General features: G+C 36.1%; 1 protein-coding gene across 2 annotated transcripts in view; it reads left to right on the forward strand.

The window, feature by feature from the left end:
• Positions 1-16,839, forward strand: part of MOSPD2 (motile sperm domain containing 2) — a 31,151-nt gene that overhangs the window by 2,889 nt on the left and 11,423 nt on the right. For both annotated transcript variants that reach the window (XM_058018820.1, XM_058018821.1), the window contains exons 3-8: positions 6,388-6,543; positions 7,292-7,378; positions 8,633-8,787; positions 11,197-11,257; positions 12,439-12,477; positions 13,454-13,578. In XM_058018820.1, the coding sequence (XP_057874803.1) occupies positions 6,388-6,543; positions 7,292-7,378; positions 8,633-8,787; positions 11,197-11,257; positions 12,439-12,477; positions 13,454-13,578 (623 nt within the window). The remainder of the gene's footprint in view (positions 1-6,387; positions 6,544-7,291; positions 7,379-8,632; positions 8,788-11,196; positions 11,258-12,438; positions 12,478-13,453; positions 13,579-16,839) is intronic.

Below are 16,839 nucleotides of genomic sequence, written 5' to 3' on the forward strand. Positions count from 1 at the left end.
GGGAAAAGTTCAGTTCAGCAACTGGGAGCACCATCAATCTGGTTTTTTTGAATTATACAGTTGTTTCATTTATGTGACAAAATCAGAAGATGCTTTTGATGGCCAGATACAGTGTGAAAGTGTCAGAGAACCTTACTGGCTCATTTTCCCAAAATTTGTAGAACTTTCTTGCTGAAGTTATTCAGCTAATTTGGCCATTGAGGTGTTCTAGAAGGAAAGCTTGGCCACTATTGGATCTTATCTGCAAAACAGTATTTATTATTAACTGAAATGTTGGGGTGGTTTTTTCCTCTTCAATGAACTTTCTAGCTGGATTCTGAAAACAGCTTCAGTTCTTGTGAGGAGTGTATGTCCCAATAATGGAAGCCTTGTATTTAAAAGGTTTATCTCCAGTAGTGCCCTGTTAGCCCAACAGACTGGCAAACACTGTCTCGTGTGGTAGGCAGACTGCACTTTGTCTTCTCTGCTTTTGGGCCTAATTTTTGTTTTGCCTGTTTGGATTCTTTGTGAGGGTTGGTGACGTAAATGATTTTACTGGTGGAAGGAACAATGGAAACAAAAGATTTTTTTTCTAGCACTGACTGGCACTAACATTGTTTTCTAGCAAACAAGCATGTCTTTTTCTATAGTGAATTTCCATTCCTTAAAAGATTTCTAAAATCAGCTTTTATTTCTGGGCTATTACTTTCTATTTTAATGTTACAGTGGAAATTATTTACAATCAAGTCTTGTTTGATTTTTTCAGTAAACTAGTTTAGTTCATATTTTGTTTTGTATATTAACTGTTTCTAATTGTCTATTATTTCCTGGCCCTCCCCACTTACATCCTTTTCCTTTCTCCTTGAGGCAAATCTTAATTTTCAAAAAAGATTTTGCAAGAGAGATTTCCCATCCTTCCAATGCCAAGGATTAAATTTCACCATGACCTTTTTTAAGCCAGTAGCAAAGGTGTTTTGTTAATCATATGAGCTGATTGCAAATAAATTTTTAGACATATGGGACACTCTTAAAAATCAGTGATAAGACTATTGTAGAAGACTCTTAAAGTAATGTTTTGGATACCTGCATGTCTTTTTATGCTCTGAATAGTCTGTTTCCCCTGGTTCTTAGCTTTCAGGCTGAGACTGGTGGAAGGATAGATGGGAATCATACTTTCATAAAAGGCTCTGTAACATTAATGATTGAGCTTTTTATTAAAAGCAGTCTTTATTGTCACTGACAGTGTTCAGCTTTGCTAAAATTTATTTCACTTTGTGAATGCAGATATTTTATTTGTCTATTGCTGCTTGAGATTATTGAAATGATTCCTTATTGGATAGAAATAGTGTTCAGTTTGTTCTTTGTCCCTGTCCCTTTATGGCTACTGACCTTCTTAAATTGTTTCTAGTCTTGCTGATTTTCTCATGGAGCAGCTGAAGGCACATACCTGAATTGTTACAGAACTTAGTTTAATGTTGGCATCAGCAGCCAATTAAAATGGGTTTCCTCTTTGTAGCCAAAGTCAGAGAAATGATTGTGACCATTTTAAACCAAGAATTCTTGGCTGGAATAGCTTTAAGACAGTAGTTAAATTGAGTCTCTTTGTGTAATGTATCACTTGACATACTTTTCTAAGTTGCTTTTTTCTCTGCTTTGTACAATAAAGGTTTTGGGTTTGTTCTCTATTAAAAGATATGCAGTTGCTGTTCCTACTTAGCTTTATGTATGGCTTGTTCTGTTAACACTGCTTTTCTAGATAAGAGTTTTTTCTGAAGGGGGAGGTCATGCAGGTTTTTAATTCTGAACTTCTCTGGATTAATTTAGGGTGTGACTCAGCTGTGCTGCCTGGTTTTGAGTCCTGTAGTTCTTCTATATTCCTGCTGAATATTCTCAAATTTGTATTATTTTTCTTAAAGCATAAACACTAGAAGAAAACACAGCAGCACAGCACTGTTCTCCTGGTAATCACAGAACAGGTCAAGTTGGAAGGAGCCATAGTGGCTTGTCTGGTCCAGCCTGTTCCAGCAGGGTCATCCTGGAGCACAGGGCACAGGTTTGCATGCAGACTGTCCTTGGATGGCTCCACACCCTCTCTGGGCAATCTGGTGCAGGGCTCAGTCCCACACCATAAAGAAGTTCTCCCTTAAACTCAGGAGGAACTTCCTGAGCATCAGTCTTTGCCATTGCCTCTTGCCCTGTTGCTGGGCACCACTGAGAAGAGCCTGGGCCCATCCTCTGCCACCTCCCTGCAGATGCTGACAGACATTGATGAGGTCTCCTCTCAGCCATCTCCTCTCAAGGCTGAAGAGGCTCAGCTCTCTCAGCCTGTTCTTGTTAGAGAGGTGCTCCAGTCCCTTAATCTTCTTTGCACCCCTCCACTGCACCTGCTCCAGGGGCTCCTGACATGGAAATTTGATGGCATTGAAAAAAAAGGGTAACAAAGGAAAGGGATTTTACAATTTGTGCCTCAGAAAACTTAATGAAGTCTTCTAGTGAAAGTATTGCAGTGATATCTGTGTGCATTTAGTTTTGTGTAATTCTGCAGTTGTTTTCAGAGCTGTTCTCTGGTGTTATGGGAGATTCTTTATGTTGGAATGTAGTAATTAAGTGGTAGAGTTTCACTGGCAGCTTCTCAGCTTGAAGAAGACAACTTTTAGAAAAGCAGAATGTGCTCATGGAAAGGACAGAAGTCCTCACTAAAGCAAAAAAAAAAAAAAAAAAAAGGAAGGCAAGTAATATAAGAAGTTGCTGTTCAAACAGCTTTTGTCTTCTTCCAGTCTTTTCTCTTGACCTCAAATACCCAGTGAGAAAATGACAGTGACTTTAAACAACTATTTTCAAAAGAAGGTTAAATACCTGGTGAGTTTTGCTTACTAACATTTTCCTGAAGAACTTTCAGCTAAAGGAATAAGGAGGGTTAATAATGGCTACATCTCCTTGCTACTGTCACTCCCTTATGTGGAATTTGTAATTTTGCAGATTGTTTTTTCTTGCTTTTTTTAGATCTGAGTCTTGCTTAGTTTCTGCACTTTCCTGGGTCAATGGAAAAGTATTGCAGCATCCCAGTTTTGCCTCTTCCATGGCTGTGGAACTGTTCTATGATACAGAAAGGTTGGAGTGTCTTGGGCTGAGGGAGCAACCAGGTTTCCAAGCCTCTGGACTGTGAAATATTACACAAAAGTCTGGCACTGCTGCTACACAGGTGGCTTTCAGTAGCCCTTTTTGAACAGAACTATCTGATAGTGCAGTTCCTTGTGTTGCCTTTGGGGTGAGTGCTGTGTGTTCCAAATACCTCCCAAAATTCTGTTCATTATGGACTCAGTTACAGAGATGTCTCTTCCTGAGCTGAGGGTGACTAAACTTAGTGTCTCGGTGTCCTGGTGGCACTCCTGCAAGTGTGAAGAAGCAAGCAACTTATTTTCCTTTGAGAAAAGCATCAGCATATGGTTACAGGTATCTAAATGGGTAGGCTTGGAGATTGTCTGAGGTAAGCTACTTAAGATTATAGTTCCACCTGAATTACCATATGAGTGCCCCTCAAATATTTTCTTTTTTGGCCTCTTAGTTGTTGTGCAGGATGTATTTAATTTTTTTTTTTGAGAATCCCAAAGGTCTTATTTTATTTCAACCAATTCTCATTCAACTCCATAAGTTTCTAATAATGCAGTAACTGCACCCAAGTGTTCCATGAATGATTTAAAATTAGAAACATTCTGAATATTTCACAGTATATTTTGAAAACAAGTTCCCAGATGTCTGTAGAATTATGTGGCGTGTACAGATTTGAAGAGGAATTCATCCTCTGAACTGACACATTTTCAATCACTGGGTCCTTGGAAGGGCTCCATCAATTTTATATCACTCTGCTTTTTGTGTGTGACATAAACCACCTTTGCTTTGTATTCACATTGTCATTCTAAATTTTACTTATTTTGTGGCAAGAATTGGATCAAGCAGGTAAAAGTCATACAGTATTTAGTACTCAGTACTGTTGTTCTGTCAGTCTTAAGATAACCTGATTCAAATACTGGCATTCTGCAAGTGCTTGTGGATTTAGAACTTGAATAGTTGTTTCCACCTGTTTTAGGGTATATTGTGACATATATGTAAATTCAGATTACATGTGTCTTGCTGAGAACTTAGTTACAGAAAAGAGGGAAAGATACTTTTTCAACTATCCTAATCACTGAATGCAGCTTGCTTTCCATTGATGTTGGAAGCTTGGATTAAACATTTTCTCTGTTTCTCTTTCACTTTCATTTTCTTAAAATACTCACAAAGTTGAAAGTCCATGTTCTTAAAAACATTCTCTAAGTTCAGAGTTTGGGAAAACTTGTTAGTGGCTGAGAAATGTTTTCTGAGGTTTGTTCCATGTAATGGTATGTCAGTGGGTTTGAATTACAGTTTGATTCAAGGTGCACAATTCTCTCATTTCGACAGTTGTGCTCTCAGACAGATACTGAAGGCAAAGAGAGCCTCAAAAAGTGGTGTGAAATGTTATCCTGTCAGTTTTTACCTGATGGTGGGTTTTCTCTTTAATTACAAAGCACCCTAATCCCTTATTTATATAAGATACACATGGGACTGATCTCAGCAAAGTACTTGGCTGATTAACTGCAGTCAGTCACAGCTTGAAGCCAGTGTGTATTAATCAAACCAAAGTGAAGTAGTTAACTTAAAACTAAGTACTGCTAGCTTTTCTCAGACAAAACTTCCTAAAACATTGGGGGAATTACAAATTTCAAATGAGCAGTTGAGACTACAAAATTTCACTCCCAGGATTTTTGCAGCTCATCTGTCGTTCCTCTAGAGCCACAGAGAAGTTGAACACTTCAGTTTGATGCTGAGTGATCACTTCACTGGGCTCAGAGTATAGGAAATCAGCTGTCCAGTGCAAGATGGAAATGACAAGAAAAGGAAACTAAATAGTTGAAGAGATTTTAGTGGATTAGAGGCTTTTGGGCAGAGGAGAAAGTAGGGGACTAAGATTAAGGAAAGTGGGATTAAATTCTAGGGTTATCTAAGGAACAAAGTAAAGCAGTGGAATGTGGGATCAAGGGAGGGAGAAATTTGAAGCCTAATGAAGAAGGGAACATTCTGTATGTGAGAAGCAGTCAGATGTGAAGAGATGCATTGGGGAGTGCAACTACAATTTAGTGAATGGACACATTTAAATTGATATACTCTTGCAGTTATATTGACTAATTTATTACAGGAAACAGTATAAATGGAAAGACAAGTAAAATAGATCATATTTTTGCATGTAGGCCAGTAAAACAACAAATATTAGCAGAATTAACCTCTTCCTCAGAGTTGTCTGACTGAAATACACATTGCCAAGCCATTCCATCACAGTTCTAGATAGTTGTAAATGGCTCTGAAAGCAGTTTGTTATTGACACAGGAACAGTTCTTTCCAGAATGTGAAAATTAAATCTCTTTTATTAACAGTCTTAAATTTTTTCCATGGTAATCATGAATTTAAGTGAATAGTTTAAGAGCTTGCTTATGCTTTTTTTATTATTTAGCAGAGATGTGTATCAGTTTGAAGCCTGTTTCTATTATGGGCTCTTGATTTGCATTCTATTTTTACCAATATCTCAGACAAAGGATCATTGATTTAAAAACCAGGCTTTTGTTTAAGTGTATCTACAGTAGAAATAGGTCCACTTAGCATTTGTTTTACTTTCCTATTTAAAAATAAAAAAACTCAGAGCAGCAGTAAGTCTTGTTTCATCTGAAGTACATCCAAAAGCATGTAAGCCTCTTATCGTGTTGCTGATGTGATACAAGAAGATACAAGAAGCCTGAAGCCTTTGGGGGCTTTTATACTACTCTGGAATTGCATGTAGTTTTTCTTGGGTAGGGTAACAATTTATTACAAGTGTAAACTGTAATTTTTTTAAATGAAAACAATTCTGTTTAGTGCAATAATGTATAGTGCATACTCAAACCCAAGAATTTTATGTTTGTTGTCAGACATTTTATGGTCTAACATGCTGATACGTGTAAGTTTGAGAACTCAAGCATGTACTTCTGATGTTTAGTATATACATTAATCAGTATACAGATTCTAGTAATTGCACAAAATTGGCTTTAGAAAAATTACACCTGTCCCAAATGCACCTTGGTTGTTTTTTTTTTGTTGCATACGGATCACAGAAAATATTTTTCTAGTAAGAGTTATTAGTGAGAATATTTTTCTAGTGGGTTATGTTGTAGTGTCCCTAAATATCATTGCAGCAGATAAATGGTCTTCATTAATTTATCATGCTGTGTTTTGTTTCCTTAAATTTGAAACTGCAAGAGAAATCTTATGTACCAAGTGGATGCTTATAGACTTAAACTTAACAAATCTCTGCATGTTTCTGAAGCAAATGCTGTAGACACTAACTTATTTATTTCCTAGATAAATCAGATAAATATGATTCTAGAGATGTGGAGAGACTTCAGCAAGATGATAAATGGGTTGAAAACTACTTGATTTGGCGTCATGATGTTGTGGATGATACGTTAAAGATGATTGATGAAAGCTTTCAGTGGAGGAAGGAATACACAGTTAATGGTAAGCTATGATATACAATGGTTTTGAAGGTGTGTGTTGCTTTTCTCTTGAACTAACACTGACCTCTATATGTAGTTTCATTAATAACCTTTTAAAGGTTTGCAAGTACCATGGAGAGCTGAGCAAGAACTTTCAAAAAAGGAAAAAAAGGAGGGAAAGTATTTATTTTTATATTGACCAGTAGTGTCTCAGTTTTATTGTGGTTTCCATGTGTCCATTGAAAGTTTAAGGGGAAGGAAGGAAGGCAGCTATCTCTTGCTTTGTCTCTTTGCATCATAGAGCTCTAACAAAAAAGCAAATAACAAAAAGCCTCACAACAAACAGAGCTGTGTTGTTCATTGTAATAGCACTGGTCTGGTACATTAAATTAAAAAATATCATTTTTGTGATGTGAAAATATTTTGAAGGTGAGCTCTATATACAGGACTTCACACTCTGAAGGATAGAGCATGGTGGGGAGGCTTCAGATAGAAAAAAAATAAACATTTGAAGCAGTTTTTTCTGTTGATTTTTTTCAATTATTCTCACTTTATAAATAGATTCTACTCTGTAGCAAGAGAACAAGATACTGAGAAAACTTGAATCTTTACTATTTGCATTAGTTTAATAAAGGCCTTGGAAAGTGGCTTATAAAGATGTTTTTGGGGTTTTTGCTAGACTTTTCCATTTTTAGTGACTTCTGTTAAGTTACAATGTGATTATTAATGATTACTTGATTACTGAAATAATATTTCGTTTGGTTTTGCAGACTTATCAGAATCTGTCCTTCCAAAATGGTTATTTGAAATTGGTGCTCTCTTTCTGCATGGATATGATAAAGAGGGCTATAAGTTATGTAAGTTATACAAAACAGACTATTTTCAGCCTTTGATTATTGCTTTGTTTCCAGCATTTTATCATGTTGAAAAATAAGCATTTAAGAACAGAAATAGGTATATATTGGCTACTGTTTTTACTTAAAAAGGTAATTGAGTTATAAAGTTTGTATTTATCATAGAAACCACTGATTTGGAAGGGACCCAGCAGGATAATGGAGTCCAGCTCCTGACCCTGCCCAGAGCAGCCTCAGATTCACACCATGGCCCTGACTCTGACAGGCCTGGTGATGTGACCACTGTCTCACACGAGAATGTAACAGTTTGATGTATGTTCTGTGTTTGAATGGGGGTTTCTCTTCACCTTGAAATGCAGTCTAGCTAACATGCTGTATTTAAAAACGTTTGTTTCTTTACATGAAACACGGAGAAGAAATCTGGTTTTTAATACAGCTTTCTAAGTTTCAGGGAGAAGACTATTGAGGACATCTAAAGTTATTTTCAGGCTTGTCTAACTTTGATATAATAAAGGTAGTAAAAATGAAAGCAACTCTTCACATTACTGCCCTGAATATTTATTTTCTCACTTATTGTATAATCAGTAACTTGGTTTCAGACATATTTATAAAGTCTTTTACTTTGAATTTTGCCTATGGGTTTTTTGGGGTTTTTTTCCATGGAAAAACAAGTCTCTGTATGACTCATTTTTTAATTCTAGAAGAATATATACTAGGCTTTCATTTCTACAATGTTGCTCACCTCCTGGAATTTTTCATTTTATTTTAGAAAGATATGTTGCTTTTTATATAATTCTAAATGCATGTATAAGTAGTTTTCAAAACACATCAACTGCAGTGCTGTAGGAAACCTAAGAAGAAAAGGAAACATTAATTTTGCAGCCATACTTAGAATATGTGCTGTACATAATATTGTGTGAAGACCATGTGGTTTAATTTTAAATTATGAAATACTAATCTAGGTAAATAGTCTTTAAATACACAAAAAGTGTTTTTCCACTTTATTGTTTCTTCTGAGGTATAATTCTTTGCATTTTGAATTTCTAAAAAATTATAGTAAAAAAGTGAGAAATGTGGGGTATGTGAAGAGGTGTGCAGTTGTTTTTCTGGCTGTTCAGTGGTCACAAAATCAGGAAAAATATTAAACACAAACTCAGAGGTGTTAATACATTTCAGTGCATCCTCTGTAGTTATTTGGATGATGTTTTCTGTTTGCTTGGATCTTTCCTTCAACTTTTGTGTGTGTTTTTGTCCAAGTTTGGTTCAAAGTGAAGCATCATACAAGAGATCCTAAACAGCAACTTGACAAAAAGAAACTGGTGGCTTTTTGGTTAGAACATTATGCCAAGAGAGATCATGGAAAGCCCTTGACAGTGGTATTTGATATGGCTGAAACTGGAATCAGTCACATAGTAAGTATTGTTACTGTCTTTTCTTGATTGCTTTTGGAATTATTTAACCTGTGTTACAAGAAAAAAGGAAGTCACTGTGCAGTCCTTGACACATAAATAGCTTAAGTCATTGAGATAAGTGATATGGTAGAGCATTTTCCCCTGACACGAGCAGTTTCCAAAATCTTTTGTTACATATTAAATTTTGTATGCTGCAACATGCTGAAAACTTGCTTTTAGTTTAGTGGCTGAGCTAGTTTAAATTGCAAGGTTGAGATCTTGCCTATCCATACATATTTATTAAATTAAATTTAATAACTAAAATTAGTAAATTTAGTTATTAAATTTAATAACTAAAATTCTCACAGGCTGTCTGTAGGTTAAAAAATAAAATGTATTTCTATAGAATAATTACATTTTTCTTACAAGAGTGCCATGCTGTCCTGTTATTACAGGAATGGCTGAAATTTGTCTTTGTGCTTTTTTTGTCTGGTGGTAGGTGGTATAGCAAGAATTAATGTAAGCAAAAAAACCCTATCCCAAACCCAGCTCCAGAAGGTTGTCTATATCTGGCATGGGCAAGATTATTAATGTTGCATTGGGGCCTTTCAGCTGTGCAGTACAGGGCCACCAGCTTATGGGGAGGTAATTTGACAAATAAATGTGATGTGATGCTGTTTTGCAAGGTTGGTGCTCTTACCTGTACAGGGAGAGCTGTCTGTTCATGCTCCTAAAGATAATACTGGAACCCCAGTTTTACATAGCAGGAGTAAAGGATTGTAATAATTTCCTGATGCAAAAGGCTAATTTGATTTGGGCTTTATGGATTATATCCTGAAGCAGCTTACTTCTTTGAGACTCCCAGAGACAAAATCTCAGCAAGTGCTGTCTGTAACTGTCCCATTGTACAGTCTTGCATTGTAGTTAGTATGTTTATCACAGAGCAGGATTATTTTAATGGCATTTTGTGGCCATGTGGAGAAATTGAGGAATCTAGCCTAACAGAAAAAGAGCTTGAATCTCTGAGTTCTCTTCCAGAGCTTTCCACATTTGTTTGTTCTGTTGTATGGACATCTACATCTACTACTTTTATCACTAGTATGCAGGAGATAATTCTGATAGCTCATGGCTTCTTGCACCAGTTCAGGTAACTAGAATAGATGCAGTTATTGAATAGTCTGTGAAATTTGCACTTCTAATTCCAGATTTTCATCAAAATAATGGATCTCTCCCTCTGCTATCTGATAGTGCTGCTTTTGGATAGGCAGCAGAATAGAGAGCAGCATCCTGATTAATGGAGATTCTAATAATTCTAATCTATCATTGTGTTTGTTCTGTTAAATGAAAGATATTGCATTTGGTACAAGCAATAGACAGTTGAGATAAATGCTTCTATTAGAGGCCACCTTCTGCCTGTAAAGATGTCAAGTTAGTTTCTAGTTGCTGAAGCCACTTAAAAAACTTTCAGGTTGTGGGTGATCCCTTTACACAGTGTTATTTTTTGGGGGCTTTTTTAACTCTGTCCAAAAAAGTTTTGGTAGTGTGTTTACATCACCCTAGGAGCTCCTTCCCCATTGTTACTGGCTGAGGCTTTGGATCCTCAGCCAGAAATGCTCTGTACTGTTTCTGAAAGTAGTAGTAGTGGTCATGTCTGTTTAAAGGACTGGGAAGAGTACTCATGGTAGGCTGCCCACCTGAGTACCTTATTGTGGCAAGGTATCTCTTACTTTATTTCTATACCTGTTTCATAAAAACCCTTCTTTTCTGTGTAATGCAATTCCATTGTAGCTGGATTTTGCAAAGGAGACTGACTGCACTATTTCTGTACAGTTGCTCATTGGATAGAAGCATCCTGAAAATGGATGGTATACAAGCAGCTCTTTTGAGCACTGTCTCTGCCCACAGTTTCTCTGCATGCCACCAACTAATACTAAACCTAAAATTTCTCTTCAAAGGAAACCTATTTTTTTTCCTTTGAAAATATAATACTGAGTGCAGTAGCATATTGAACGGTATGTAGGATAATTACTGAAGGGAAATTTCAGTATATTGAGTATTCTTCCATCTGTCAAGCTTCTCTAGTGCTAAAGGTTTTTTTCCTGTATCTTTCCTGCACATCTTAAGCCTGTTGATACTCAGCATAGTTTAGATATCTTAATTATTGCAGTGGTCAGAGGTTTATTGACTTCTTTCTGTGATTATAAGGGGAAATATGACCACAATCCTGCAGCAGTTTAATGGAGGAAAAAGCCTTGCATTGTGTTTTGAGGATATTTGTAGTGTATAAAAAATTTGATCATAGTTAACAACAAAATATCTATCTTGTGCTTTTTATTAAATGCCTTAACTAAACCTGTACTTTTTAATGTTTCGGCTTGCTTTGCATTTATGCTGTGATTTTTTTTTAATTTAATTTTATTTTTTATTTAGGACTTGGATTTTGTCAGGTTTATTGTCAACTGCTTTACAGATTATTACCCAAACTTCCTCAGTAAGTATTGTATAATAAGTATTAAGCATTGTAGAGTGGTGTAACTAGAGCATTTCATAATATGATAGAAGATGGGGAAAATAAGGGTTTTTTTCATGTGCTTTCTGGGGTAACTTCATGAAACGTTAATGTTACAGTGTTAGGATATTCATGTCCTGAAATCAGTACAACTTTTTGTGCATAAACTTTGCTTTCATCAAAAATCAACAGTCTTTTTGTGAAGTAATAATGTTTATTACTAAGTAATAGTTCTTAATATGTTTATACTTAGTAAGAACTATTGTAAGCTCATAATAGAATTGACCTGTTTTCCTTTGCTTGTTACTTGTGTAGAAGCTTTACAAACTTTGATAGTTTGTATCCTTTAGGAGCCTTGAGTGGTCAAAGAATGAATGGCTCTAGAAATTTATGGGGAGCAATGGTTTATTCTGAAAATGAAAATGGTCTATTCTGAAAATTATTTATTCTGAAAAGGCATTTTGTGTGCATGCTTAGAAAACTCTGCATACTTACCTGCTAGATTTTTGATGCATAGGCAAACACTGCATAGTTTATGCTAGTTCATCATAAATACGTTGTAAATTTTAGGTGAAAATGGCTGTGAATGTTGAACTTCCATACAGCAACTGCTTAATCTCTGAATATTAAATTTTGGCTTGCTGATCAAAGTTCAAAGCTTTAATCAAATATCAAACTGAAAGGCAAGTGCAACATTGTTTTTGACATTCAAGAGGAAAAAAAATTGGGACGCTTAAGTGTTTTCTAACCTCTATGGTTAAATAAAGAATATTTGGAGAAAATAGATATAAAGACTTATTTGTTTCTTTATGAAGTAAGGGGGGCTGAATATACTTGTTAAACTTTCTTCTTTTCAGTAGCTGGTTTTCTAGGTCAGGTTGAGAGCTTGTCTTTGCCTTATATGTGATAACAAAATATCAGAAAGTAATATCTCAGGGAGTACATAACCAATGTATTACTTGGGATTTTATCACCTTTCTTCCATGCAAACAGCTAATGTTTCTAAATAGCAATTAATTTGTACAAAATTGCTTTTGCAAGGAGGTGAACATGGAGGTTTGTAAAAGTGAATATTTACTTTTTACATGACCGTTATTGTTGAACTTGCTCTTAAATAGAGAAATACCTAGCACTTGGTATTCAGACTTTTTTTTTCTTTTCAGCAAAGATAGTAATATTTGAAATGCCATGGATAATGAATGGTAAGTTGGGTTTTTTGTTGTTTTTTATGTTTGGATTGTGATAACTTTTAAAATTTAGAAGCATAAATAAGAAACATTGTTCTACTCTGTGTAGATACAGATGAATAATGGAGTTTGTTAAACATGCATCTTTAAATCTGTCAGTTTAAAGGTTGCATTGTTTCTATTTTTCTTCCTATCATTCTATTTTAGATCATACTTTACATGAAGCCTGTATTCATCCTGTTGTTTTCAAAGGCTAGGAGATCTTGATAAATAATCTATTCCTTGAATGCTGCTAACTAGAATCCTTGCAGCAGTCCTGTCATTAGCAGTGATGGTGACTTATAACCAGCTCAAAACTAGAATACACAGTTTAGGATAGATGCCCGAGTCTGGATGCAGATGTGGTTACCTTTGTTCTGATTTGGATACTTTAACAATTAGTTGTAACTATAATGTACAGGATAAATACACTATTTCTCTGTTGTTGCCATATGAGTACATATTTTTATATTGGTTTTATATTTTCCTGCATATTCATGTTTTACTGTCACTGAATTAACAATGGTCTTTGTAAATGCTTCATTTATTTAAACAAATATCCTTTAAATGAGCCAAACATTTCTGCAAGGGAGAGTGTATCCATCTTTCCCAACCTCCCTCACTCAGATTTGGAAACACAATTGGTTTTACCTGCTCAGTACTTCAAGGGCCAAATTCTAAAACAGCAGAGTTGTCAGTTATTCAATCAAAGATTCTCCTTCCATTTCTGTGTAAATAATACCTTTTTCCCCTTGCATTGCTCATTCCAATTATAATTGATAATAACCTGCTTTAAGAGCAGGTTCTGCAATATTTTGAGGGATGTAACTCACTTGTGTTATATAAGGTCTACCAATACACTGAAAAAAACCTACAAAAACAAAATAACAAAACTGCTTTCCAGTAAACTCATGCATATCTTTTGTTTTGTTTGGTGTTTTGTTTTTCAAAGCTGCTTTTAAAATCGTGAAGGGTTGGCTTGGCCCAGATGCAATAAGCATGTTAAAGTTCACAAACAAGAATGATGTGCAGGAATACATCAGTGCAGAGTATCTGCCACCTCACATGGGTGGAACTGTAAGTATGAAAGGTCATGTTTCTGTTGTGATACATTGAGACACCTATATTCCATATGTGGGATTGAGGGTTGGTTCTTCACAGATGAGAGATTTCTTTAAATTGTTTTGCCAGTGATTAATTTCAAAATCACAATAATGTAAAATAGGTGAACTTCATGAGAATTTGATATCTACATTCTTAAGTATATTCTTAACTACTGTTACTATTTTTTCTGAATTATTCATCCCCTTATAAGTCACTGAAAACCACTTAGTTTTTCAGGCTTTCAAGAAAAATTATCTAAGTGTCATTGTCACTTGTACTTATTTTGCTCCCTGGTGAATTAGAGATGGTGTATGTTTATGAAACAAATTCTATGAGCAGAAAGTAGGTTTCATTGTCCTCTGATTGTTCTAGCCCTGCTCCAGAGCTGTGATTCATTAAAGACAGTTATATTGGAGCTATTTTTCCTTTGCTGTCTCTAGGGCTGCATTTTCAGACATGGCTGTAGAAGTTTCTTTTCAAAGAGTAAAGTAGAGCTCCAAAGTGGTACAAGCAGCATCAGTTTAACAGAACCAGAATCCAGTTCTAGTGCAATCTAAAGAGTGCAACAGCACAAGCATCTTGCACAACAGCTTTCACTTTTCACAAGGCTAGTAGATCAGTATTGCATAACCTTTAAGATAAATTAGCAGAAAAATTATGCTTTGAAATATGAATAGGCATTTATGGTAGAAGAATAAGCCCACTGCAGGAGAGTTACTTTTCATGGTTCTTTTTCCACCTTTTCTCTTCTGAAGTACTTTTGGCATGATGGCAGCAACAATATGGAGAAAAGGAGGGTTGTGTTTCAGCAATAGTAGGGGAAGCCATGTTCCTTTGTATATGAATTCAGGGCAGTGCTGTTGTGGCCAGAACATAAGAAACTTGTTTGGGGAACATTAAATAATGTTACTTTGATTTTCATTTGACTGAGATTGGAAGTCTTTAAAAAGTGCATGTGGCTCTTGAGGAAAAGATACCCTTTTTCTCCATGGAAAATTGCTGCTCCAGCTGCCACTCTCACAATAGGGACTTCCTCATATGGAAAAAGTGGAAATTACTGCACAGCAGGAGTGGGCATTGAGGGAAGGGCTGATGATGTCTGAAGTGGTTTACAGTAAGGAATTAAATGTTGTTTAGCACTGGTTCTGGGCCTGCCTCCTGTGGTATTGTCCTATTGTTGCAATAGAGGGACAAGTTCTTTTCCTCATTAAAGCTGAGTATCTCCCATCTGCTTTTTAGACTATCTTACCTAATAGTTCATTGTGTCTTTAAAGAAAAAACTTGTGGTTTTGCTAGATACCCTCCTGAAGCATCTGATGGAACACACAGTTATTTGTAATCCTGCCTTGGGCCTGAAAGGTCTGATTGCTGATTAGTGATTGTTGATCAAGCTGGCTCCATATTGCCCATCTGAGAGCATGAACAAGTTTCAGAATCATGGAGGCAGCTTATCCACATCATCTGCCTGGGGTAAAAAGTTGCAGTGGCAGAAATAAAGTAGTAAACTTGTCTGACAAGAACTCCAGGGGTTTTAACAATTTCAGCAAAACAGTTTTATCTCTGCATATTAAGAGCCCTGTATTTTGAACCAGCACATGCTTTGTTTCACTACTGAGTTTCAGTTGGTGGGTGTTTTGAGCTGTTAACCTCCAAACTGTCAGAATTTGGAAGAATTGTTAGCAAATACTGAGACTCCAAAATTGTGCTTTGAATCTTTCTTCCCAAGATTTTTTCAGTGTATACAATAAAGCAGGATCTTTGCATCTCATAGCAGGGAGTTTTTCACTGACCAGACAACAGACAACTTAATGCCCTTTCTCAGAATTTAACTTTTCTTGATGTGATTAACCTTGGCTTCTCTTGAGGCAGCTAGCTGGAGTACAATTCACCACTATTAGTATTGTCAAGCCTGGCTTTTTAAAATGCAGTATCTGACTTGCATAAATTGATTCCTTCCATTTTTCTCTCAAGTGTTTGGTTTTGTTTGTGAGGCAGTTTGGGGTTTTTTTGCCTCCTTCTGATTTCCTCTCTGTCATATTTGATTTCAACACTTTTAGTTACAGATCTTCATATTCTCCACGAGCCTAATGCCAGTGAAGAGCACAGCATATCTGCATCCTTTACTGTGTCCCCTACCAGGATGCAATTTTGAAGAGTCAAGTCGTGCCAGTGGAGCAGATCATTTGGCTGGTTAATTTGGGGACATAACTAGATTCCACTGCACTTATGTTCTTTGTATTTCAAAGACTGTTAGACTAGTTCTGGAAGTAACAAAAAAAAAATCTGTAGAATTAATAGTGTTAAACCTGGAGTCAGTGATTACTTTGCTTCACTAAGGGAACTGTTCTTTGTATCTGGAAGCCTCCAACTTCAGTGTCTCAATTAAGTTATCTTTAAGCATATTTCAAGTCTGTCTCAGGGTCACTCAAAAGATGGATCAGAAACTTTCCATAGCTTTAAAATCCTTTGATTGACTGTGAAAGAGGAATATTACATGCTTTATTTTAGACAACTAGTGGGCAAAGGTGTCTCCAGAGTACCAAAAGCATTAAAACTAATTATGGAAAATAGAAACTTGGGTTTTTCAAGACTTCAGAATATGGATTTGGTCTAAGTTTCATTGAAGTCCTCATCAGTCTGTTGGCTGTGGCTGTTACCACATTGCTAATCCATACATGCTACACATCAGATATGTGGCTTTGAGTTGTTCTTGTCCATAGTGCACAGAGGTCATTTGCTTTATAGCAGGTTTATTTTGGTAGAGCTTGTCAAAATGCCCAGGGCAGATCTAGGAGCAAGCTGCTGCCAGCCTGGAAAATTAGGGTTAGGTGCTCAAGAGCCACTTGGTAATATTTTTCATTTTCAATAAATGTAGCCTAATTCAGTATTTTCTGGCTTTCCTATCTGTTGTATCACACATTCTGCCATTTCCAGCTGTGGGAACAGTCCAGTTCTTAAGGCATACACATTTCTGTCTGAGAAGAGAGATTTGTCTCTTCAGTAATATTTTCTGCAAGACTCAAGTACATATTGTGTACACTTTGATACAAGACATGAACACACAGTAGGGTTTTGATTTGTTGTTTTGCCCAGTCTTTCTCTGTCAGAAAGTGGATTTAACAAGGATGAATTGATTGAGATTTTCTTTACTGGTGCCAATACTGAACAATGTGTGCAACTGCTGTGCTCTTCACCTGGGTTTCGAAATTGATAGCCCACAGATTTTCTTGGAAT

This window comes from Melospiza georgiana, chromosome 2, assembly GCF_028018845.1.
Source record: "Melospiza georgiana isolate bMelGeo1 chromosome 2, bMelGeo1.pri, whole genome shotgun sequence".
Taxonomy (NCBI): domain Eukaryota; kingdom Metazoa; phylum Chordata; class Aves; order Passeriformes; family Passerellidae; genus Melospiza; species Melospiza georgiana.